Here is a 24,081-nt window from a genome sequence, read left to right as displayed (position 1 = left end):
GATGTTCTTTGCAGCACTGCTCAAGGGGACAACGTCAGAAAAGACTCACGGTACAGATCCAGCCCGGTTTTATTTAGTTTTAAAACGGCAGCACGATTTGCATGGCCGTGGTACCGTCTTTCAAACGTGCCAGTGTCGTGGGACTGACGGTCGGTTAGCGCGATGTCTCCGACGTGAGGGGGGCTCAGGGAGGGCGCGACCTCCCCACCCCTCCCCCCCCCCCCCCCCCCCCCGCTTCGGCTGTAGCTGCGTGCCGGGAGTCAGACTCCTCCTGCAGGGCTGCCGGTCTCCTGCGATCGCTGCCCGCCTCCCCGCGCCGCCTCGGGCCGTTTTCCGCCGTCAGATCAGGCTGCGGGAGCCCCGGCCCGGCCCGGCCCGGCGACCCTTCAACGAGACGGACGGCGCTGCCGCCAGGCGCCGGCTGATGGCACCGCCCGCTTTTCCCTTCGCGGCGCGGCCGAGCCCCTCACCGCCAACCCGCGGCTCGGCCGCGCCGGGGGGCGCTGCCGCCGGCACACGGCTGCGGCGGGCGGCCAGGAGCGCTCCCCGCGGTCGGGACGGGCCGGGCCGGGCCGCCGCGGCGACGCCGGCCGTGGGCGGGCGCAGGCAGGAGGCCGCCTCCGCACACGCGGAGCTGGGGCGGGCCCGCCCCGCTCGCTGCGGCCGCCGCCTCCCGCCCTCCCTGCCCCTCGCGGCGCTGGCGCCTGGCTCGTCCTCCCGCGCCGGCGTGCGGTAAGCGGCACCCCCTCCCTGGCTCCCGCGCGGCGGCGGGCCCCGGCGCGCCCTCCCCCGGCAGCCGCGGCCGCCCGGGGCTCTAGGCGGGCGGGCGGCCTCCGCGGCGGGCCCTGCTCCCAGCCCGGGCGGGCCGGGGGCTCGGCCTCGGGGCAGGCCGGCGGCGGGCGGGCCGCGTGGTGCCGGCAGCTCGGCGGCAGCCCGTCCCCTTTCCGCCCGCCCCTCGCCCTGGGGCTGGCAGCGGCCGGCCCGCTCCGCTCCGCTCCCGCCGCGGTGCTGAGCCGCCGCTGGCTGCCCGGCCGCATGGCGGGGGGCCGCCTCCCCACCCGGTGGGGCCCCCGCTGCCGCCCCGCCCTGCGCTCACCGGCCGCTTCCCGGTCCCGCCTGCCTCGTCCCACGGGAACCCGGCGCTGGGCCCCGTCCCCAGTAAAACGGGGCCCCCGCCGGCACCGCTGCGGAGGCGCTCGCGGTTGGCTGGGGAGCGGGCCGGGCCGGGCCGGTGGGGCAGCCGTGGGGCGGTGAGCGGACAGCGGGCCCGGCTCGCCGCCGCCTGCTCCCCCGGCAGCTGCCCCCGGAGAGCGGCCGCCGCCTGGCGCAGGGCATTCCGCTGCTGTCAGAGCAGGCCGTGCCCGACGGCTTCGGAGGCCAGCGTTAAATTTTTCCAACAGTTTGTGTCGCTCCATAACTAGGTAATGCAATTTTATTTTAGAAGCGTGAGATTTGCCTGGTTACCTCTTTTGGCAGGTGGCTCGGGGGAGCTCAGTGTGCCGAGTGCTGTTCTGTTCGCTGTGCAAGACGCTCGCAAGCCACCGAGAAGCCTTTTCTCATCAGTGCTTTATAACCCGGGCTTTGGGAACATAGGAGAAGGATCTGGAAATGCCGGTGAATTGCTTCTCTTGGGTATGATTTTTAATTTTTATTTTTAAAGAAGACTTATGTAATTTGTTTTTATTTGAGGACAAACTGACACCGGTGCTTTCTGCTTGAGGGTACGTTGATTTGCTAATTGTTCTGCTTTCTTGCACGTGTGTTGTGGCACCCCTCACTTCAGGCATCACATACTTTGTTTTTTTTTAGTCTCTTCTTATTTCACTTTTGTCCCTTCTCTTTTCTAGCATCTATTTTCAGTTCTGCATTTGAGCAAAACATTTCAGATGTTTCTAAAGCTGTTGTTCCCGCCCCTTTACCCTGAGCTTGTGAGCTCTGCAATGGAGAGTCCAGGCAATGAAATCAGCAGTGGCTGACAGCTAACGGGGAACAGTTAGTGAACAACCCAGCACGTGGTGATTGTCGAGTTAGTGATGAGGCTTCCTGTAAAAACATACCCTTCAAAATTAAGCAGAACATGCTGTCTGGTGACTGGAGAAATAATATAGGGTGATGTGTGTGCTCTGTGCCTAGTTTAATTTCTTAGGAACAGTTGAATCCTGTTAATTTAGAAACTTGCCTGTTGTTGTGGGCAAAACTGTCTTGACGTGGGGAATTTAATTTTTTTGCCAGTTAACGTAAACTTTTAATTACTCATTTGGCTAGTGAGATACGAAGAAGACAACCAGTTAAACAAATGCTTGGGGAAAACTCCATTCCTCGCCCTTGCCGTCGCTGCAGACAGCGCTCCTCCCCTACTTTCCTCCTCCCCCTGCCCTGGTTGTCCCACAGGTTACACGCTATCCCTTGGGTGAGGCAGCTTGGGGTTGGTGCATGGACGTTTCTTTCTTCTGCTCCTTCTTTTTCATTTCTCCTGCTCCGATGTGGGCACCTCCATGGGCCACGGTCGCCTGAGAGGTGTCCCTGCCCTGGTGTGGAGAGCCTCCTCCCACGAGTGCATCTCCAGCTGCATCCCCAGCAATGTCCCCTTCCCCGTGCCTCCCGCCGTGTCTTTTTTAGCACGTTGTCCACGCCTCCTCCTGTGCTTCCCGTTGCACTTTCTGCCACTGGCAGCGCCTCACTTTTTTAAAAAAGCCGGAGCAGAGGCTCTGTGTGCTAGTCTGATGAGTTGGAGTTCTGGCAGGCAGTGGTTTTGGTCTGTTGCTGAGCAGCTGGAACTGGACATGACCAGCACAGGGCAGTTGGTGGCCTCCTCCCATGCAGCCCCCTGCTACCAGACCCTGCAGCTTATCCCCAACACACCCGTGTGCTAGTTGGGTGATGCTGGGAGAGAGGTCCCATCGTTGCCTAGTTGTAGGAACTCTGGTCTCCTTCCACAAATACAGAAATAAACCCAGACTTCTCTGCTGTATCTTGCTGAATAGCAATATTGTGTTATGTCACTAGGTTATTAACACTTTTACAGTTGTATTGGTTATTAACTTGCCCATCTGAGTAGTGTCTGCTCCTGTGTAACTACTGATACCTGGGTTCAGGGGTGACAGGTTTCTGTAACGGTCACATTCATACATCTTTTCATAGTTGGGGTTTTTTTTGCTTAAAACCTTCTGAAAGAGTCAGTTTTCCTCTGTTTTACAGATCTGAAGGTAGTGGTTCTGCTGATGCAAAGGTGGCAGCTCAAGTTGCCAGGGAAGAGTCAGAGCTCTGCTCCACCAGCATGAGTAGTCGTGTTCTTCTTGGAGATCATTTCACTTCCTTGTTGCTTTGTTTGTCCCATTCATTCAACGATTTTGTTATCTCATCCCTGTTGTCTTTTGGTCTGAATTGCTGCCACCTTGGCTTCCGTGTGGGATTGTGTGTGTTAGATGAGATTTCAGGCTTGGGGGAATCCAGCCATCCTCTCTCAATCCTTGCAAGATGGAATCTCGGTAGAACAAGGAATAATCGAGAGTAGTCACGTTTAACAGAAAGCTTGGGAACAGAAAGTTTCTTAGGCACTCAGTTGCTGTCGACAGCAGAGCCTGTGTGCGCAGGGCTGGATGAAGCTGTGGGGAGAGTTGGCAAGAGTGGTGGTGGTGGTAGATGGTCAGTGAGGTTTTGAATCCTGCTCTTCTGTAGCCTAACATGCATGCTGCCTTGGGTGGGTATGAAGTCTCCTCAACGTCTCCCTTCTCTCTTCCCAAGTAGATATTGTTTCTAGCTGTACAAAATCTTTACTTGATGTTTAACTTAAAAATGCAGAAAGTTATGTGGTTTTCCTGAACTGTTGCAGGGCGCAGAGTCCTTGGAGTGAAGAGACTATGTACTGAAACTGCTCGCAAGCAGGTGGGAGATAAGCCATTCTTCTTGCTCCTCAGGGCTTGCAGTCCTACACTGTGCCTTAAACATGGAAACTGTAGAAATGAATAGTGTGGCCTTGAAACGTCCTCACGCTGAGGATGATGGGGCTAATGCAGACGAAATTAAAAGACAGAAGATCTCAGAGAAGTCTAAGACAGGGAACGACTCTGGGCAGAGCGTTGAGACTGTAACAGAACAACCTGACAGATCCCTGCTGGAGGACACAAAAAATGAAATAATCCCCAATGAGGAAAGCGAGGAGCAGGAAGATGAGGAACTAGAGGACAGTGATGAAGATGGAGATCCAGAGAGCTTTGCAGACATGATGAAGCATGGACTGACAGAAAGTGATGTTGGCATAACTAAATTTGTTAGCTCTCATAAAGGGTTTTCTGGAATCTTGAAAGAGAGGTAACTCTTTGTCTCATTCTGTATGTTGATTCCTTGTGTTAAGCAGCTGTTGTTCTCCATTTTCCTTTTCTGACTCACAGGATGCAACTGGATTATGTGCGGCCACTTGGGAGGTTCATCGCTTTCTTTTTCTAGTGCTCAGACTGAAAGAAAGGTTTAATTGGGGATTTTTCTAGATTGTTTTCTTTTTTTTTTTCCCTTTTTTTTTTTTTTCCCCCTTCTCTTCTTTCCTGTCAAGTGGAGCTCTAAAGAAAGAAGTTGTGTATAGATAGAAATACATGACCACACTAACCTTTGCAGTTTATCTTCCTCGCTGGCAGCAGCAAACAGCATAAAAGCTTACGCAGTACACTCACCTTTTGTACCACTCTTCAGTGCTGATACAAGATGCACCGGAGAATGGTGTTGAAACCATCCCTCTTTGGTTCTTCTTTGCTTTTCCCTGACACTTTTGTGCTAAAGCCTTTGAGCATGTATATTGTCAGATGGTCCCTTGGGCTTTAAATTATAGTCTGATCAGTTGTAATGTCATTTACAGAACATAGAAGGGAATTTTATAACTCAGGAATTTTACATTATATATTTAATAAGATATTTGGGTTAGTAGCTCTCTTTTTAATGAAACTTCTAGGTTTTTTAAATTAAATAGCATCTTTCAATGAAACAGAATGCAAATACGAAAACTCACTGAAGTGAGAATTATTGTTGCCCTGACTTGACAAAGCGGTTAAGGATGCTTTGTTTACACATCAAGAAGTCCCTGTTTTTAAATATTGGCTTCGTAGATAGATCTTTTTGCATAATGAAGTGATATATACATATTATGTATGTATTTAATCTTTATATGCAGCATTAAGCAGCCAGCATAATCCTTCATTGGGGAGCACGGTCTGTGCTGAAGCTCCTTCTGGGAAACCTGCCAGTTTTGAACCAAGCTGGCCAAAGGTAGCCGAGTGGTAGAAATGTTCGTGGGCTCACTGTTTTTCTTTGATCCTGTTTTATAACACCTATCGTTAATTTAATGCTGGCATTTTTATGGTAACAGTCACTAGCATGTCTAGACAGCTACAGATAGTAAGAGAGAGGACGCGTAACACTCCTCAGGAAGGAGTTCTACCAATATGGTGTATGGCTGCACCGACGTATGGCAAACGGGCGCCTGGGGGAGATTGAGTAGAAACATGCCCATGGTGGAGTCATATTCATCTTTCAACATTCATAGATTAAGAATTTTTTCTTTTACTTTTTTTTCCTTTACAAGCAATTGCTACTTAAAAATCATTTATCAATTGCAGCATAGACTGGCTGTGCTCTGTTCAAGTCAGAATGTCTTTATTATAGTGACTTGATCGAAATTGTCACAGTCAAATCCTTTGTTGCTGTCGTGGAGTGTGCAGAGTAACTGTTTATTTGAAAGTCATTCTCTGTAATTGAATATGTGTAACAGAGATGAATTTGTCCTGCTTTCCTTAACGAGTGGCTAGCACGCACTTTATTGTGCAGGGTGTCTGAAGTGACGGAGTTGTTGCATTTGTGTTCGCATCGTAATGGTGCGGTAGAGTCTTCATTGTCAGTAATGGCTGGGCCTGAGGCCACGCGTTACTGATCTCTGCAAGCTAATGAGAAAATGGCGCAGAATAATCACCGCAGGTCTTTGGTTATCTGCAGAGAAGTCTGCCGTGTTTAGATACGCCAGACCTTCTTCTGTGTTCCCCGGGTATCCTTCTGAGGGGTGGGAACGGGTACAGCTTTCTCATGCTTGAAGTTTCCTTTACGTGAATTGAATTAAGAGAATTCAGAATTCTTGACTGAATTCCGCTAACAAACAGCTTCTTGGGAAAGGACTTTATGTGATGTGGGATTTTTCTTTTTTTAATTACAATTTTAATATGTGTTTCTTCCTATCAGATACTCGGACTTCGTTGTCCATGAAATAGGCAAAGATGGACGTGTGAGCCATTTAGATGACTTTTCTGTTCCAGTGGATGATGAGGTAAATTTTGAGGTAAAGATTTGGTAACAGCTGTGCTCCTTAAGCAAAAACATTAAAAGGCTGAAAGTTGTTCCATGAGGGTTATTGGATGTTTGTTTTCCTCCCCCCCAAATATGTATTAGGACCCGTCAGAGGAAACATTTGCAGTTTTGTCAGATGAAGACAAGCAGCGTTTAGAGGAGCTGCAGCTTCTTAAGAATAAGGAAACGAGTGTTGCCATAGAGGTAAAATTAATAAATGATACGAAGTTTGGTGGCTGGGGATGAGAGAGTGAGTGAGTGGCAGGTACATGCTTTCCAGTGCGTGTGAGGTAGAAGAGCAGTTTGAACATGATGCACGATGAAGTGCTTCCATTTTAGGGTTTAATTCTGTAAAGCCTTACAGATATACTGAAATTCATGCACATGAGTTGTCATTTGGATTTTGGTGGGGCTGTACATACGAACTCAAGTACATGTCTTACTTTCTGTAGTGTTAAAATTTTCTTGCGTTATTTTGGTTTTCTGTCTAGTAGTATTTTATAGAAAAATTATATAAGAAGGATTAAATAAAACATCCATCCGGATGAAAGACTGTTTTCAAGGTCAGTGTTTAATGATTTAATAGAAAAGAAGATAAATATGCTCTTCTGTAACAAGAAAAATAAGAAGGTACAAAATGAAATTAAAACTTCGTATTTTTAAACATTCAAATGGTCCACGTACTTGAAGAATAAGTGTTGAACTAAATTTGGGACACAGAGATGAGTGGGATTAAATCTGACAATTTCAAATAAGCATTCACACGTTAAATACTCTTATCTAGCCTTTTTTTTTTTTTCCTGTAATGCATATAGAAAAACTTTGTTTTGCCAGAGTTTTAGTTAGAAGAGGGAATTTTATTAAGCACAGAAGATGGGAATAAATCTTGAGAATTTTCTTTGTGAATGTTGAGACTGGGGTTTGTAGCAGTTACTTATTATTTTTCAAACTAATTTTAAGAAGTAGGCCAGACTTTTAAAAGTATGCCTGTTCAGTACTTTAGGGTGATTTGGTAGGTTTTCTTTAAGCATGTCCCTCCCCTTTTCTATGACTTCATTTGGTTTGTGTGTGTGTGTGTCTGTATTAACACAGGTAATTGAAGACACCAAAGAAAAAAGAACAGTTATCCATCAGGCTGTGAAGTCCTTGTTTCCTGGGCTGGAGACTAAAACAGAAGATCGAGATGGAAAAAAATACATTATTGCTTATCATGCTGCTGGGAAAAAAGCACTGGCAAGTGAGTTTCAGTATCACAGCAGCTGGGTAAAGTAAATGCTAAAATTATCCCCAAAATAAAAAGCGTTAGTAAGTACTTCAAATGCAGCGTACCTCCTAATGTAGTCTGGCTTTGCTTTGCCTCTTTGCAACTGACGTCGTGCGTCTAAAATGACTAGGAACACAAGGAGTGCCTCAAATTTAAATTTCTACTTGTTTTTCTTTCCAAATCATTCATCAAATACAGCCGTGCTAGAAGTGAGAGGATCTACTGCTGTGTCAGTGGGAATAGGCAAAATAGGGCCTTTATTTTCGATATTATTTGAACTTACCTGGATGTGTAAGTATGCATTGTGGAAGTAAGAGGTTGTAGGTGAAATGCGTACGTTACACCGACAGTCATTGTAATCTTGACTGTCTTGAAAATCCATGACAAAATTCTCAATGGCTTGAGTAGAGACAAGCACCTGTTTGTTTTCTCAGAGTTACAGCTTTATGAAAACGTAATATATTTACCATGATCTTTAAGGCTACTTCTGCTTCCAAGGCTAATTATATTTGCAGAAGATTGTTCTTTATAAATCACAGTTACTATTTTGGAATAATCAAAGTAATGAAGGGTTTTAAAAATGAAGTGTTATGCACCTTAATCATGCCAAATACTGTTTTGGTTACTGGGGATAAATTCATATGTTCTACGTCTTTTAATGTTACTAAAAATTTGTTGCTGCTGTAAGTTGAGAGGATTGTATACATGCAGAATGTTGCACATTTAACAAAAGAAAGTATTAAGGTTTGGTTTGGTTTAAACTGATTGCGTTCATAGGTCGTTTCAACCTACTACAAGTGACAATATGTAAACTTAGCCCTTTCATTTTAAAGATGAAGGAGCTGGAGAAAGGATAAGGAGATAAGGTAATTTAAAATTGGAAATAACACCATCTCCACATTCAATTTAGTTGTTCTTTTTTAAGGCTTGTTCTAAGCAAATATGGGAATGTTGTACTTCTATTGGTACAATTATAATATATTTGTGTATCTTGTTTAAACATGTTTAGAAAATTTGTATGTTTGCATGTTTTATGCATGGAGTGTGTATACTTACCAGCACAAAATTCTCCTCAGCCAGTTCTGTTCTCTGTTGGTTTCTAATGGTTTTACCTCCACCTTTTCCTTCTGCTGCTTCTATTCTTTAACCATTGTTACAGTCAATTGGTTGTTACTAAGCTGACCAGTCTGATTTAAGAGATACTGTATAAAACAATTTAAGTATTTGAAATACACTGAAAAGAATTTAGTGATGTGTCTCTAGGATTAAAACATTATCTGGAGCACCATCTTGTCATGCAGAGAGGCACCATCTAGCTAAACTTGGATTCCTAAGTTGTGGTGCTACAAACACCTGTGCATGTTGGCGGAGATGTGTGCAGTTTCCGTGAATGTGTGTAAATGCTTATGAATGTAGGATTTAAGAGTGCAAGTTCTTTTTAGTCATGAGTATATTTATCTTTCGTGTTTGTTTAGCCACTTAAATGTCTGAGTCTTGAGTGAGTTCCCCAGGCAAGAAAAATCTCAGAAGTGTAGAATGTTCGAATATTAGCTGAGATATCTGATTACTTTTGTTGATAATGTAAAAGGTTACCAAACATACTTTCCTAAAATCTAAAATTAGAAGCTGCTTTGTGTCTATAGTAAGTCTACACCCAAAATACTTAAAATACTGCCTTACTAAATTGTCAGTAAACTGCTGTCTCATCATTGTCCACAAATGAAGTTTGTTGCATCCCGGATTGAAGCTTTCCATATGTTCACTGTTTGCCTCTGCACGATTCCATTGCATAACTGTCTAAATTGCTGTCATCCACCACCTAACTGTTGGATGCTCTTTAAAGCATAAACAATCCCATGACCATAAACCTGCATGTTCACCTCTAAAAACCCTTCGACAGTCTAAAAATTAAATGCTGCTCTTTTGTGCTCTTTATGCTATGCATTGGGACAGAGGTCAGAACTGCAACAGGTAAGAGATGTTGACATTTCATGCTAAGAAAATGAAATGCCAACCATTATGACCTCCTAAATAGCGACAAGACTGGCCAAACCAGTAACAGTTAATTCTTTAAAAAACCCTACACAGAAGTAATGCTTAAAATTCCCCGAAACAGCCAAGAATTGCACTTGTGCTACCTCTTTTTCCTGGTGCAGTATAGGCAGTAGTTATTCGGTGCAGAGAAAGTCTGCCAGCAGTAAGTGATGTTAATTATCAGTTTTGACAATACTGCTTGACACCTGTGGTAAATGTTCCATTGATTTCATTAAGCCAAGCCTTTGCCCTTCAGCCTTGTATTTCAGACACCCCCATCCATATTTATACAATTTTAAAAGTATATGCCTTACATCCCAGATATTATAAAAGAGCTTCCAGCCCTTGAGTTGCAGCAAAAGGTTTGGAAAAAGGGCTTGGAAATACGGTTTTACTGTCAGAAATGTAACATGACTCTAAAACATAGCAGTAAGGACTGCAGACCATCCCTCTGGTCTGTCTACCCAGTTGAATACTTTGAAGTGTTGGGTGAGGAATGGTTAAATATTGGGGCTCCCAGTACGCAGCATGGCCAGCAGCGCGGTGGATAGGGACATGGCTGTGATGCCCAGAGCATGAGGAGCCCATTGGTATATCTAGTATCTATAGCCTTCTTGTCGCCTGGTCCAGATCAGGGCTCACTTTTTGAAGAGTGTTGAAATGACCATGTGCAAGATGGATTAGTTAAATTTAAAGGATGATTCCAGCTGGAGCAGACTTTCCTTGAGGATCACGCTCTGTCTTCCTCCCCTTCTAATTACCGAGTTCTCCATGAAGGACCTTGCTCTTCGGGCTGAATGCGGTGTTTCATTGACTGTGAGAATGGTGGTGGCTCAGAAGGGAGACCAGTAGGAGCATGAGGTCTCTTAACAGATGTTGGACCATACTGCTCAGTTTTCGTCCTAGGAAACTCGGGGCGGGGGGCTTTGCTTAGAAACTGATGGTACGAGGCAAGTATTGCAATAACTTTTAAGTGATTAAAAACTACCTGCATAGCATTTTACACTGTAGCATGCAAAATTGTTTTTGCAGAACTGTGTGTATCAATGGCAACTTCTCAAAAAAAAAAATAAAGGCAAGAAGAATTATCTTTCACCAGAAAGTTTAATGAAAATTAAACATATTCACTGTCTGTGTGGGATATCTGGGCTTTCTTAAACTAATGTGAACAAAAAGAGCAAAATTTCCCAAGAACTTCCTTCCTGCATTGGTGTTTATGTACTGGAATAGGACTGGCTTTTTCAGTTAGCTTTTGCTGTTATGAAAGACTCTTAAGCCCATTTTGTACAAAACCAGGAATGTCTGCTTGGTGGCTACCAAGAGATAAACAAATTCTTATTTAAAACAAAACAAATTCTTAGTTTTGTTCTTATAAACCAAAGAATTGATAAACAAAGCAACTCAAAATTGGTTGCTAAACCTGTGTAGAATCGATCCCCCTTCCCAGTAATGGCATCAACAGTGGATGATCTTCCTTCTCCAGAAAACACCAAATAATTGTACAGAATTGTAAATCAGTCGTTAGTCTGCAGGAGCTGAAGTTACCTCCTTCTGGCGTTCTTCTAAACGTGGCACGGTATTGGGCTTGAATTACTTGTTAATGTCTGTTGTACCAGATTTCTCTCTCCCATAGGACTTTTAAAGAAAATTCACCTTAAAGTAGTTTTTTATGAGTATACTTTTATTAGGCTTATGTAGAGATGTGACCCATGCTTTTGTGTGACATACAGAAGAAATCCTACAGAAACAAAGAATCTGTTAGTGCTACAAATAACAACTGTAGTCTTACCGCAAGCAGGGCTCTGGTGGTCCTCCTCTATTCATTGCAGAAGGCATTAGATGAAATGTGGAGTGGCTTTTATGGCTGAATGTCATTGTAATGATAATATATTTAAGAAATTTAATCAGGCAATATGGTAGTTCAATGACTAGGGTATATTTTTAGATAATTTCATGGCAAAGGAACTGTCACTATTTCATTCAAGACTCTCTAGGTGACAGAATTGATTAAAGAGAAGTTTACAGCCCAGTGGAAGGGGCAGAGGTCTTTTTCAATGTGCTTTGCAGCTTTTGCTGTCAGTAATTAACTTTTTTCTGTTTTTAAAAAAAGCAGATGGAAATTAGCAGAAATTGACTCTTGCAGATTTGTTTTAAATGTAGCTGCAATGGCAAAGATACTAATTAAATTTTTAAAAAATGACACATCACAAATTTTAACCTTTTGTTTTTAAAGATCCAAGAAAGCACTCTTGGCCAAAATCTAGGGGAAGCTACTGCCACTTTGTACTATACAAGGAGAACAAGGACACTATGGATGCCATTAATGTTCTGTCCAAATTTTTAAGGTAAGACTGTTGTTTCTGCCAGCCTGGCTAGCATGGAGTCCTCCCCCTGTATGTTTCATGTTACTGTAAATGTTATGCTTCAGAATAATGTAAAAGCAACACAAGTGATTACTATTGCCTAATTTGTAGCCAATGTTTAAAAAAAAAAAAGTTGTTATTTTAGAAGACCAGATATGAAATTTGTTAAGTTTTGGAAGGAGGTGAGAATGAAACAATGATCTCGGTAAATTTAATAGACTGTACCCTACTACTTCAGTGGAAAAAGGTCCGCAACTGATGTTGGCTGATCTGAGAAGGGATCAGCAGCTTAAAGCTTCAATGTGTGTAACCTGAATTAGAAACCATTTTTTTTCCCACTGTGTGAATATATGCAAGCGTGTTATGAACCTGTCAGATACTGTTGTGGTAGTATGCTGATCAGTTCCTAAGCTGTTACGGTTGATAAACTTTTGTGTCATGTGTTAATTTCTCCATGGCAACAGAGTCTTAGTTCCTTTCACCCCATCAAGTGCAGCAACATAAAGATTCTCCAAAGGCGTGGTGTGAACACAGTGAATTGCAGGGGAAGGACTATTTTAAAACTGGGCCAATTCAGTGATCTACTCGTAGGGAAACTTCCCCGCTTCTCCCCTCCTTTTCCCTTCACCCTTTCTGTCCAAAAATAAATGTTTGTAATCTAGACTCCAACCAGTACACCACCAGTATTTGTGTTTGACAACAGAATAGTAGGAGCATAGTTTGGTGAAAAAATGTATGCAATGGCAATCCTGCTACCCCCTGGTGCCCATAGCTGGAATATTTCAAAATATTTCTTGTGTAACCCAGGCTGTAGAGTACAAAGGAAATTTTCCTCTCGAGGAGAGAAAGGGACGAAATTTTAAATTAACTTCTCATGTTCTGACATAATGTGCATGCATGGTATTCAAACAGACATGTTATGTGAAGTTTAAGAAAGAAATGGACATGAAATTTTCTTTAGTGAAATTAGTGGTGGCTGCACATTTGTGCATTGAGTGGATGTTTGTAAAGAAGTACTTCAAAGCTCATATTCTGAAATCACAGCTGTGGTAAAAGTGAATCTTTCTACGTGTAATTGAAACAGAGAAGTTTCCCTGCGCTTGATGTACTCATAGATGAGATCAGAAAATGTCACACGTATTTGGGGTGTCAAATTGTAGCCTAGTTCTGGGGAATATATGTATATTTTCTATTTTTAATATAGAAGATTAATAATTCTAGGTAATTATGCTGAAAGTTATGTTCGATCTGTGGCTATTTTAATATACATAATATCTGTTACTGTTGCTTTTAAGAGTGAAGCCAAACATATTTTCCTACATGGGAACTAAAGATAAAAGGGCTATAACAGTTCAAGAAATCGCTGTTCTTAGGTAAGTGAAAGTATACTGGAGTATTTGCACTCCTACCGTGACAGCTTGAATATCTCGCTAAGTACGTTGAAGGCTCAGTATGCATGTGACACAAATGGCGGTAATCCCTTTTTATTCCGTGGTGATGGCTGGTATTTTCAGTCAGTGGTGCTCGGAGTCATAGGCTGGGTTACATGTATGTGGCTGAAGCTGTGGGCCAAAGTGCCTGCCTGCACTTACGCTGCATGGCTCCCATGCAACAGCAGACAAACAGAATAACGCTGTGAAAATTATGTTCCGTTTCCTTCCTGACTTTTGTTTCCCTCTTCCTCCATCTGCAATCCTATTTTCTTTCTCACTGAACTCTGAACAGCTCCAGAGAAGGCTAACCACTGCCTTTCCCCATCTCTGAGTAGCCAGAAGGGGCAAAAAATGATGAGGAACTTCTCCTGCCTTAACCTGCTCCTCTAAGTCACCTACTAAGAGAAAATAAAATCTATTTTGTCATATTCCAAGATAATTATATGGTTTCTGGGTGCTTGAAATTAGTGTTACATTCATAACTGAGAATGATGGATACCTTACAGTCGTATATTACAACATCTGTTTAGCCAGCTGGAATATTCTGCCTGGGCTATTACTTACAACCTTTTGAAAACCACACTCCTCAACTGAGGAATTCCAGGGTTTCAGAGCCAGAAATTTGATCAAATCCTTGTTAAAAGGAAGGTATTCCCTATTTATTCGTTTGTATTTTTCCTCTCAGTGGTTTGCATGTGCATACGTTTGCACAGGGAAAAGGAATTATTAAGTTGTGAATTAATAATTTGAGAAGCCCCAGATTCTCATTGCTGCGAGGCAGGTTTACAAAGCGATGACCATTAACCAAACTTGTGGTGTAGCCATCTCGGGTGCTGTTCCGTTTACTTTTTACACGATGACGTTTGATGCTGTGTCCGAGACCTTCAGTGTGTCGCAAGCATTGACTGGGGGGGACGTACTGATCTGTGGTGTCTGTTCAGTAGCGCTGCCGTGCCCGACTCCCCTGCGCAGCCTTGGAGAAGGGTGGCATAGGAGAGCAGACATTAGCATTTACCAGCCTGCTCTGAGCCGAGTACGCTGGCCATGCCAGTCGATACACTTGTCTAACGTGCTATAAATTTTAGCAGAAGTGTCGAAGAGCATCCTGGTAACGCAAAGAACAGAGTATGCTTCCAAAAGTACTAGGAACAAAAATGACAGATATCAGTGACAGATTGGATTTCATACTCCTTCATCTGCACTAGGCTTACACAGTGGTTAATTACTTAACTCTGTCTTTACTTTATGCCTGTGCTAACTAGAGTGTATTCATGGTGTAGTTACTCAAATAAAGCAGAGTTCTCCTTGTGGGGTACAGAATACATCAATATTGCAACATACTACTTTTTGAGTGCATACTGTAACATAGATGTGAAAAGAAAGTACTAACAGTCTTTGCCATGGTATACCTTTTCTCTTGTGTAAGTAGCCTTAAGAATTATCTGTTCTTTTCGATACTTCATTAAAATACTTTGAAAAGGCAACAATAGAAAATTGGGGAAACTGAATTTGCTGCTTTTTGTTTTGAAATGCCAGCATCTCTATATTTATTGAACTGTATTTTTCTAAGCATAGGTTGGTCACTGTTGTCTGTTTCTTTTTAGAATCACTGCACAAAGACTTGCTCATTTGAATAAATGTTTGATGAACTTCAAATTAGGAAATTTCAGTTACAAGAACCATCCACTGAAATTAGGAGAACTGCAAGGGAACCATTTCACTGTTGTTCTCAGGTAATATGTTAGTATGCATTGAGACAATTCTGTTAGAAATCTTTTTCTATAAATAGTTAAGGGATATCAGTGCATCTTCTGTTATAAAAAAGAAAAGTCCTGCTATGACAGGACTCTGTTGAATTTGACAAGTTCCGTATAATGTTGCCATTGAGCTTTAATATGGGGATCACAACAGAGTGTAAGCCTTTAATAATCTGTCTATAACTTTTTTTTTTTTAAATGCTAGAAACATAACGGGAACTGATGACCAGATAGAGCAAGCAATGCAGTCTCTCAGGGAAATTGGATTCATTAATTACTATGGAATGCAAAGATTTGGAACCACAGCTGTTCCTACGTATCAAATTGGCAGGTATGTGTTGTTTTAATCCCCTTTAAAAAAATAAAAAAATTATCCCTGTATAACTTCTCATGTATTTTGGGGAATGTTTTTCTAGCATATTGCATGTGCCAGTTTTAATTTTAGATTGAAGAAAGAACTTGTTTCTCAACTTACTTCAGCAAGTATCTTGCATAATACCACTACTTTTAATATTGCATAAATCTAAACACTTAATACTTCTTTTTTTTTTGATGAATTGTTTAAATCTCCTTAAAATATATCTAGTCAGTTCTTAATAAACTTTACTGTTTGACTCTTAGAGCTATTCTACAGAACAATTGGAATGAAGTAATGGATTTGATATTAAAACCACGACCAGGAGGTAAGGACTGAAAAATGACACATCAAGTGTTTCTGCCTCTCCTTCTCCAAGAGTTGTCTGTTTGGGAAATACACGTTTAGATTTTGATTCTTTTAATTTGAAAGGATGTTTGTGAGGACAGCTTTACACATGCTAAACTTCAGCCAGTTCAGCAGTGGAGAAGCAGTCTTCAGAGTCTCTGCCTCTCTGCTGCTCTTCCCTTGCTGCGCAGTTTCTTGCAGTGGAGGTGAAAAGGGACCTGAATACTTACACACAGAGTCTGCTCAGACTGCATGTGAAGCCTTGTAACCTCAGCTGTTCTGTGCTTCTGTTAATCTGTGTAATGACCGTGACTGAAACTTTAATTTTTGAACTGTTTTAACAAAAGGTGAGATGGATGCTTTTTTGGCGTGTAGTTGAAATAATTTTATTTTACATCTTTGTTCTAGCTGAAAAGGGGTACTTAGTAAAATGCAGAGAAGAATGGGCAAAGACTAAAGATCCAGCAGCAGCCCTCAAGAAACTACCTGTAAAAAGGTGCGTGGAAGGACAGCTTCTACGCGGACTCTTAAAGTATGGAATGAAGAACATAATCTCTGCATTTGGCATAGTGAGTGTAAAAGTGCTGCGGGGTATTTACTGGAATAAACGCTCATTTGGTGGTATCATGATGAATTTGAAATAGACTTATAGATGCTTGATGAGTAATATCTTTATGCTGCTTTTTTGCTTGAAGTACTGCCACATGGTAACTGATGACATGTGTAATTAATGTATGCATAATAAGCTTCACAGTTTATACAACATTCTCTCTGGTACTTTGGAAGCCATACGGTTACACGAGTAACCATGTACAATACAGATCGGGGAATTGTGTGAAAGTTCAGTATCAGAGTTTTTCTGTTGCTTTAAAAGTATAAATCAAACTGATGGTGTGCTAATCATCAGCTTGGCATAGAGGGGGTGGATTCACTGTCATTTTCAAGTACTGTAATCAAGACCAAATCTTTGGAGAAAATAATCTCATCACCAGCAAACTATTGGGCCCATTGTAGGAGGAATAACTTCTTGTTTATGAAGAAGATAATTAGAATAACACTGTGATTTCACATCTCCAAAGTTTACTTGAGATTTCAGGAGGTTGAGTATGATTTCAGTGTAGCCCCATGTGTTTGAGTTGTTGAACAGAAAAAAAAAATTTTAACTTTTGAATTTAAGCACAGAGGTTTTTTTGTCCCGATTTCAAATGTATAAAACCATTATTTCTTCACATACTTTTTTCCCAAATACTGAACAAAACCCAAATCTGTATACCAAGAAATTGTGTTAGTTCTGTTGTTGGAGAAGATGACATTTCAATATATGTCTTTTTCGTTGCTATTGAGAGAAAAAACTAAAAATACCTCTTTCTAATGTTTCTTTTTTTTTTCTTTACCTCTAGATACCAAGAAATAATCGTTTAATGTATATTCATAGCTACCAGAGTTATGTGTGGAATAATATGGTGAGCAAGAGAATAGAAGAATACGGGCTTAGAGCTGTACCAGGAGATCTCACGCTTAAAGGAGGTAAAATCAGACAACAAAAATCCAGTGATGCTGTGTAGTTCAAATTCCTAGGAAAACAAGGCACATCTCTGTTTATGTGATGCTGCATACACGTTTTCTTTTCCTTCACCCATTTTAGTCCAGTGATTTCTGAATCCATTGGCAAATTTAGTCAGATTTTGCAAGGAATCAGAAATGTGGTGTACACTTCCATGAGCTGTTGGTTTGCTAATTTTTCCAAATAGCTGGATAGGGAAGAGAGACTATGAAGGACTGATTGTCCTCAAGAACGAACTCAAACCTAGTTGAGCTGTGGAGAACTATGGAAGAATGTTATGAATGTTTTAACCACAGAAGCTTTTGTTTGCATTAGTATCTTGTAAAGCGGAGACTCCACTCAGTTAAAACTTTCTTTACTTGGATGTGCTCTGGCATTTCCCTGGGGTGAGAATATCCACAGTATTTCTCCTTCATGTATGCCTGATGTCTGGTTAGGGGACTATTCATCTAGCAGTCCTTACTTCATTCGGCTTTAAATGGCACCGGAGGCCGGGTTGTGATTCTGCCAGTAACTGTGACAGCCTTGAAGACCGTTACTTCTTTTCTTGGAAATGCTGTCTGTTAAGTGGAGATAAAACACAGTAGTTATCCTTCTCAAAGTAGGCTTGTTTTGCTTAAATGGTTCGTTTTAAATTTAGCAAATGTTAACTGTCACAGGTATCCATACGGGTAACTCTTCATTTTTCGGTCCTGCCTGTAGCCACAGCTGTTCATATCGAAGAAGGAGATGTTGATAACTACACTATCCACGATGTAGTGATGCCATTGCCTGGATTTGATGTGATTTATCCAAAGCATAAAAGTAAGTCTGACCGTTAACTTACGTACTCGTTCTGAAAATGTAAGTCTGCTCTAAGATTGTTCTTAAAAGGAGGATTAGATCTAGTCAACCTTGGTGACCATTGAAAAAATACACTATTTCAGAGTTCTGATACATTACTGTCAGCCTCTCCCATTGTGATAATAATAGTCTGCATTGTAACTTGTTTCGTTTAACATAAATCTGTGTCGTATTTCTTTTTGGCGAGTAGCTTTTCCAAGGAAATAAATCTACTGAGGTAAAATTACAGTGCAAGGGGAGAAAAATCGTGAAATGTTAGTTGAAGAGTGTATGCATTTGATGTTTAAATTAGAAAACAAACCAAACGTCTAGAGTTTGTAACCCAAGCAAACACTTGAAGTTAGGAAAAGAACCAGATCTGCTTAATTAAATATTAACCAATATGAATGTTAAAAAAAAAAAAGCATATCTTTTAAAGTGTATTGGATCTAAATTATTTTTAATGGAATAGGTTGAGTGATCTATAATTACTTGCATGAAACATGATGCTATTATTAAGGGATAGAGTTGTAGAATTATTTCGGTTGGAAGGGACCTCAGGAGGCCATCTAGTCCAACCTTCTGGTCAAAGCAAGGTCAGAGCTGTATTTAGGCCAGCTTGCTCAGGGCTTTGTCCTGTCAGGTCTGCAACTTTCAAGAACAAATAGTCTCTAAGTTCTCCTCTAAGTCTTCTCTAAGCTAAAGAAGCCCAGCTCTCTCAGGCTCTCCCCACAGGCCATGTGCTACAACCCCTGGCCATTGGGGTGGTCCTCCACTGGACTCATTCAAGTTTATCAGCATCTACTTTGTATTGGACAGTATTCCCAGTGCAGTCTCATGAGAGCCCAGTAAAGGGCATTGTTCTTGGCGTAGCTATGGTTAAGCTCCTGTTGTTATTAGCTTTTGCTGCTGGCAGGGTGCTCTAAGTCTCGTTTCCACTGGAAGTCCCAGGTGACCGTCAGCAGAGTTGCTCCCTAGCCTGTTCCATTGCAAGCAGTTAATCACTCTCAGGTATGGCACGTTGTCCTTGCTGAATTTCATGAGGTTCCTCTTGGACCGTTCCTCTAGCCTGCCTAGGTCCCTCTGAATGGCAGTCCTGCCCTTGGCTGTATTGACTGCCACCTCAGCTTGATTTTGTTTGGGGTGAATTCCAGCTTCTCCTCCATGTATGCTGTTAAAGGTATTTAACAGGACACATCCCTGTTCCTTGAGGAACTCTGCTTGTAACCAGCTTCTAGGCAGAGGTCAAACCAGTGTTGACCATCCTTTGAGACGATAAGCCAGACAGTTCTTTACCCAACTAGCAGTCCACCCACTGTAATGTTCTAACCTTGGATGCAAGGATGCTGTGGGAACATGTCAAATATGTTGCATGCAGGCAGCAGCCCCTGCTCTCCCCTTATCCACAGATGTAGTAATTTCATCATAGAAGGCAGTAATGTTGGTGGCTTTTTTGTTTATTTTTTTCTTCCCCTTTGGTAAAACCATGCTCATTATTACTCTCACTGTGTGCCCAGAAACATGTTCCAAGAGGATTAGCTCCATTACTTTTCCCACAGACTGGAGTGAGTCTGAGTGGTCTGTAATTCCCTAGATCATCCTTCTTGCCCTTTCTGAAGATGGGTGCAACACTTAGTTTTCCGCAGTCACCGGGGGCCTCCCCTGATCTCCACAGTCTTTCAGAGGTGATAGAGCAAAGCTTTACCAAGACATGAGCCAGCTTACTCAGCTTGTATCTTATTCCACTACTGGTGGTCCCTCTGTTTCCTTAACATCGCCTCTAGGAACGTAGGAGACCTTGCTGGTCAAGACTGGGCAAAGGAGGCACTGAGACCATCAGCCTAATGTCTGTCATTAGACCAGCTGCCCCGTTTAGCAGCAGGCCAACATTTTCCTCGTTGTATTCTTTTATTCCTGACGCTGCAGTTCAACTCTTGTTGCTCTTGATGTCTTTTGCTAATTTCAACTCTAGCTGAGCTTTGGCTTTCCTGACACCATCCGTACATATCCTGGGATGTTTGTATATTCCTCCTTCGTAGCTGGCCCTAGCTTTTACCTACTGTATGTGTCCTTGCATACGAGCTTAGTCATGATTTCCCTGCTTAGCCAAATGAGTCTCCCAGTACGTATGCTTGTTTTCCTCAATATTTGCTTGAACTGCTCTTGTCTTGGTTGTCCGTAGAAGACCAGTCAGGTCTCTTGAGACCCTCTGCCTATCAGAGCTAAGTCCTAGAGCTAGGATCCCATTTATCATCCATCTCTGAAACACCTGGAAGGTAGAGATCTGTTTATGATGAGGCGTGGCACTGAACCACATTGAGTTAAAAGACTGGAAAGAAAAGCTGCAATTTTTTACGATCAATATATTTATACTGGGATTTGCCCACAGTAAGCGTAACTTATTCCTGTTTAAAATTCCCAACTGCGTGAAGTGATGCTGGCAGTTGCACTGCAAATTAAAGGCACCAGACAGCATTTTAGCTGCAGTATATTCTTCTGTTTCCATTGCCTTCCCTGTCTTCCCCAGGTGTGCATGCACACACCCTTAGTTAAGGATACAAAACTGTAACAGAATTACTCCTTCTGTGGGCAGTGTACTCAAAGGTCTGTACCAAATAATTTCTTCAGAGGGCTCTCTTCAATCATTTCACTCTGCTGCTTTTTCAAAGAGAGAGCAATGGGTAGTCTGACCCAATTTTTCTTCCTCCATGTACTTGAGATTAGTCTGGTGTAGTTCAGGTAATTGGAAAGCATGTATGAGAAGTCAGTGAAATGTCAATAGAATATTTTGTAAATTGTGTTTTCAGCTGAAATTTTGATTTGCTAAGATTCTTTCTTGGCTACTGCCTCTACTAATCAGGTTGTAGAAACAAACATTGTAGGTAACAAGATTTACCAGAAGTAATTTTAAACTACTGTGTAATATCCCATATATGTTGAAAAGTACTAAATCTAAGGCAAGGAATGATCCCGTGAAAACGGGCTGTTTCAGTTGGCTGCACCACGCTCTATTAAATACTTTCCTCTCTTGCAGTTGGTGAGGCCTACAAGGAAATGCTAGTGGCTGACAATCTTGATATCAACAACATGAGGCATAAGATTAGAGATTACTCACTTTCTGGAGCTTACAGAAAGATTATTATTCGGCCTCAGAATGTCAGTTGGTAAGTAGGAGGATAAAGGAAATTACCCTTGAATTGACAGCATGGAGTGTACATGGGATGACTGAATACAAGAACCATTAGATGAGCCCATGGGATGTACATGTAGACTGAAGCACAGGGAGGGAGGAATCTCTCTGCATTTCCTTCCTGTTTATTGTGCCGCTGAAGTTGAACCATAGCCTTACGTCTTCCCTGGGCCCTTGGTTCTGTGATGCACGAGTGTCAGAGACATCTGTCTAGTTGTTAACACTCCTTGCAAGGGCTTGTCTCAACACTGCATAGATAATTACTTATGTTAAAACTATGATAGATAATAATAAAAACAGGGTTTTGTTGTAGTCTTGCTATGAGAAAGTTGATCTCCAGTAACCGATCTGTCATTTAGAAAGATTTGTATCACTTAAACCTACTAAATCCCTGTTGTTAGAGATACAACCTAGTTGTCACGGCAACGGAAGAATTACCTATTAAACAGGTTACTGTACAAACCTGCAGAAAGACTTGATCACTGATGCATAGAAAAAAATATACAGGGTTTAGAAGGGGAGACAAAAAATACAAACATTTACACTTTATTTTAATTAGTGCTGATGTTTAAAGTTTATCTACTTCCCAGTTAATTTTCCCAGCCTTGTCATTATATATGGAATGATTTCTGTTAAATGAATGGCAGAAAGAGTAGAATATGTATTTAAGCCTTTTCAAAGAAGTTTAGATGGCTTTCTTCAAAATGAAGGCTTCCTCCCCCCAAGTATTCTTCAAGTTGACACCATTCTTCCCATAATTTCATAAACTATATTTGTTGTATAGCTGGAAATCCTGACAGTCCGTGAGGGAAAACAGATGAGTTACACAAAGAAACTTCTCACTTTTTTTCTTATTTTTTTTACAATCTTCATTAAACAGAGGCAAGTCTTCTATATAAAGCTTTATCAGTTATTGCACCATAAATGCCGCCTTACCTTATTAGAAATTCCATTCCAGTTGTAACTGCCAAATTTGAATAATAATAGTATTATATAATAAAAATATTATTTTATATAAATTTATAATATATATAATTTTAGTCTAAATAATTAATAATTTACAAATCTGATGTATATTATGAAGGGAGGTTGTTGCATATGACGATCCCAGAATCCCATTATTTACTACGGATTTGGATAAGCTGGAAGGAAAACCATTACCAGTTCTTCCTACAGGTAAGTTGATTTTTCTGCTGATGTTTGCAGAAAAGAAGTTTCATCTCACTGTTACTTTGAACTGCTACATACAGAGTGAAAGCGCTTTTAAGGAAGAGCTTTCATTTAACTAGACTGTTAAGCAATGGTATTTAAAATATCCAAAGTTAGGTGTCTAAATAAGGACCCTTATTTCTCAAGAGTGCGAGCAATTCTTCCAGCAGTCTGTATTTTCTTACAGACATATGTAAAATCAAGTAAATGCTTGGCAATAAATGTCTGTGAAATCTGAATTCTGACACTGTTTTCCAGAAGCAGCGAAGAGTGAATTCAGTTTTTAACGAACAAAAGTTTATTTTGCTTTAAAAAGAAGAAAACCCCAAAACACCACTTACTGCTGAGAGAAAATGTTAAAAAGAAGTTGTTTTATGAAATTCCACTGTGGATTGTAAATTGCAGTGTGGTGGTGGTGGTGGTGGTGGTTTTGCTTTATGGGTTGGGGGGTTGGTCGTGGAAAATTTTAGTCCAGTTTAGATGGCCTCCAGAATAAGCATGACTTCATGCCCTTACCAACGTTTTCTTGTTTGTGTCTCCTCTTACCCCTTGTGATAGATGGTAAATTCAGGGCACTAAAGATGGAGTTCTCCCTTCCCCCATCCACTTACGCTACGATGGCGATTCGAGAAGTTTTGAAAATGGACACAAGCATAAAAAACCAAACGCAACTGAATACCACCTGGTTACGCTGAACAAACTGAAAAAATGACTTCCATTTTAACATATATAAAATGTTTTCCTATTCACATGTTCTGTACAAATCTTTAAAGATGGTAGTAAGAGATTTGTATTTTTTAAAGTTTTTATTAGTGCTAGCATTTCAGTAGTCATTTGCAAAGATGGTGGTTGTAATCTAATGCAGATCTTAGAGACTGGTGCTTTTTAACGAATGAGTAAGTTGCTTGAGGTGTGCCACGGGTGCATCTTTAAGAAATGAGCTTGTGATAGTTTCAGACCTGGAAGAATGTTTAGCTTGCCTTTTTTGTTTCTTTGGCAAGCACCGAATGTTTTCATGAGTTCAGCACACCTTGAAGTCTCTTCAAATACATTAAATTACAGCTTAGGACAGTGAGTTACAACAAAATTAAGGTATCGGTGAACATTTATATCGCAAGAGTTTTTGCCAGTAGCATTTGCACTGATGCAGTAGAGCAGTGTTAGCAAGGCTTTTTCTGTGCTGTACAGCTGTTTTAATTAATTGGTCTTTTCACTGGGAAAATACTTCTGTGCATTTTCCAGCTTTACCAATACCTGTACCAAAGAACAGGTACTGAGAATAAATTAACCTAGAAGTTTAAGTGTGTATCAGTAACCACTTCCTTTACACATCTCGTCTGACAGGGGAAAAAAAAATATTATAGAGCTGTTCTGAAAAGGCGTTGCATTTCTAGCCTCTTTCTAAACCAAACCAAAAA

At 41.6% G+C, this 24,081-nt stretch overlaps 1 protein-coding gene across 2 annotated transcripts; it reads left to right on the top strand.

Moving 5' to 3' along the window:
* The first annotated feature begins 645 nt into the window (after nucleotides 1–645).
* Nucleotides 646–23,984, top strand: PUS7 (pseudouridine synthase 7). Of its 2 annotated transcripts, none has more exons than XM_075429025.1 (17): nucleotides 646–732; nucleotides 1,477–1,632; nucleotides 3,833–4,311; nucleotides 6,220–6,316; nucleotides 6,427–6,528; nucleotides 7,417–7,561; nucleotides 11,856–11,967; nucleotides 13,281–13,358; nucleotides 15,023–15,151; nucleotides 15,381–15,506; nucleotides 15,797–15,858; nucleotides 16,287–16,447; nucleotides 17,279–17,405; nucleotides 18,145–18,246; nucleotides 21,299–21,428; nucleotides 22,539–22,630; nucleotides 23,222–23,984. In XM_075429025.1, the coding sequence occupies exons 3-17, from the start codon at nucleotides 3,947–3,949 to the stop codon at nucleotides 23,356–23,358; spliced, it is 1,965 nt and encodes a 654-aa protein (XP_075285140.1). In that variant the 5' UTR covers nucleotides 646–732; nucleotides 1,477–1,632; nucleotides 3,833–3,946; the 3' UTR covers nucleotides 23,359–23,984. The 2 variants fall into 2 exon arrangements, with proteins under 2 accessions (XP_075285140.1, XP_075285141.1); XM_075429026.1 differs by having other exon boundaries at nucleotides 6,220–6,304; nucleotides 23,222–23,983.
* Nucleotides 23,985–24,081: the final 97 nt, after the last annotated feature.

The sequence above is a fragment of the Opisthocomus hoazin genome, chromosome 8, assembly GCF_030867145.1.
Source record: "Opisthocomus hoazin isolate bOpiHoa1 chromosome 8, bOpiHoa1.hap1, whole genome shotgun sequence".
In the NCBI taxonomy this organism is placed as follows: domain Eukaryota; kingdom Metazoa; phylum Chordata; class Aves; order Opisthocomiformes; family Opisthocomidae; genus Opisthocomus; species Opisthocomus hoazin.
This window is presented reverse-complemented; position numbering and strand designations above follow the sequence as displayed.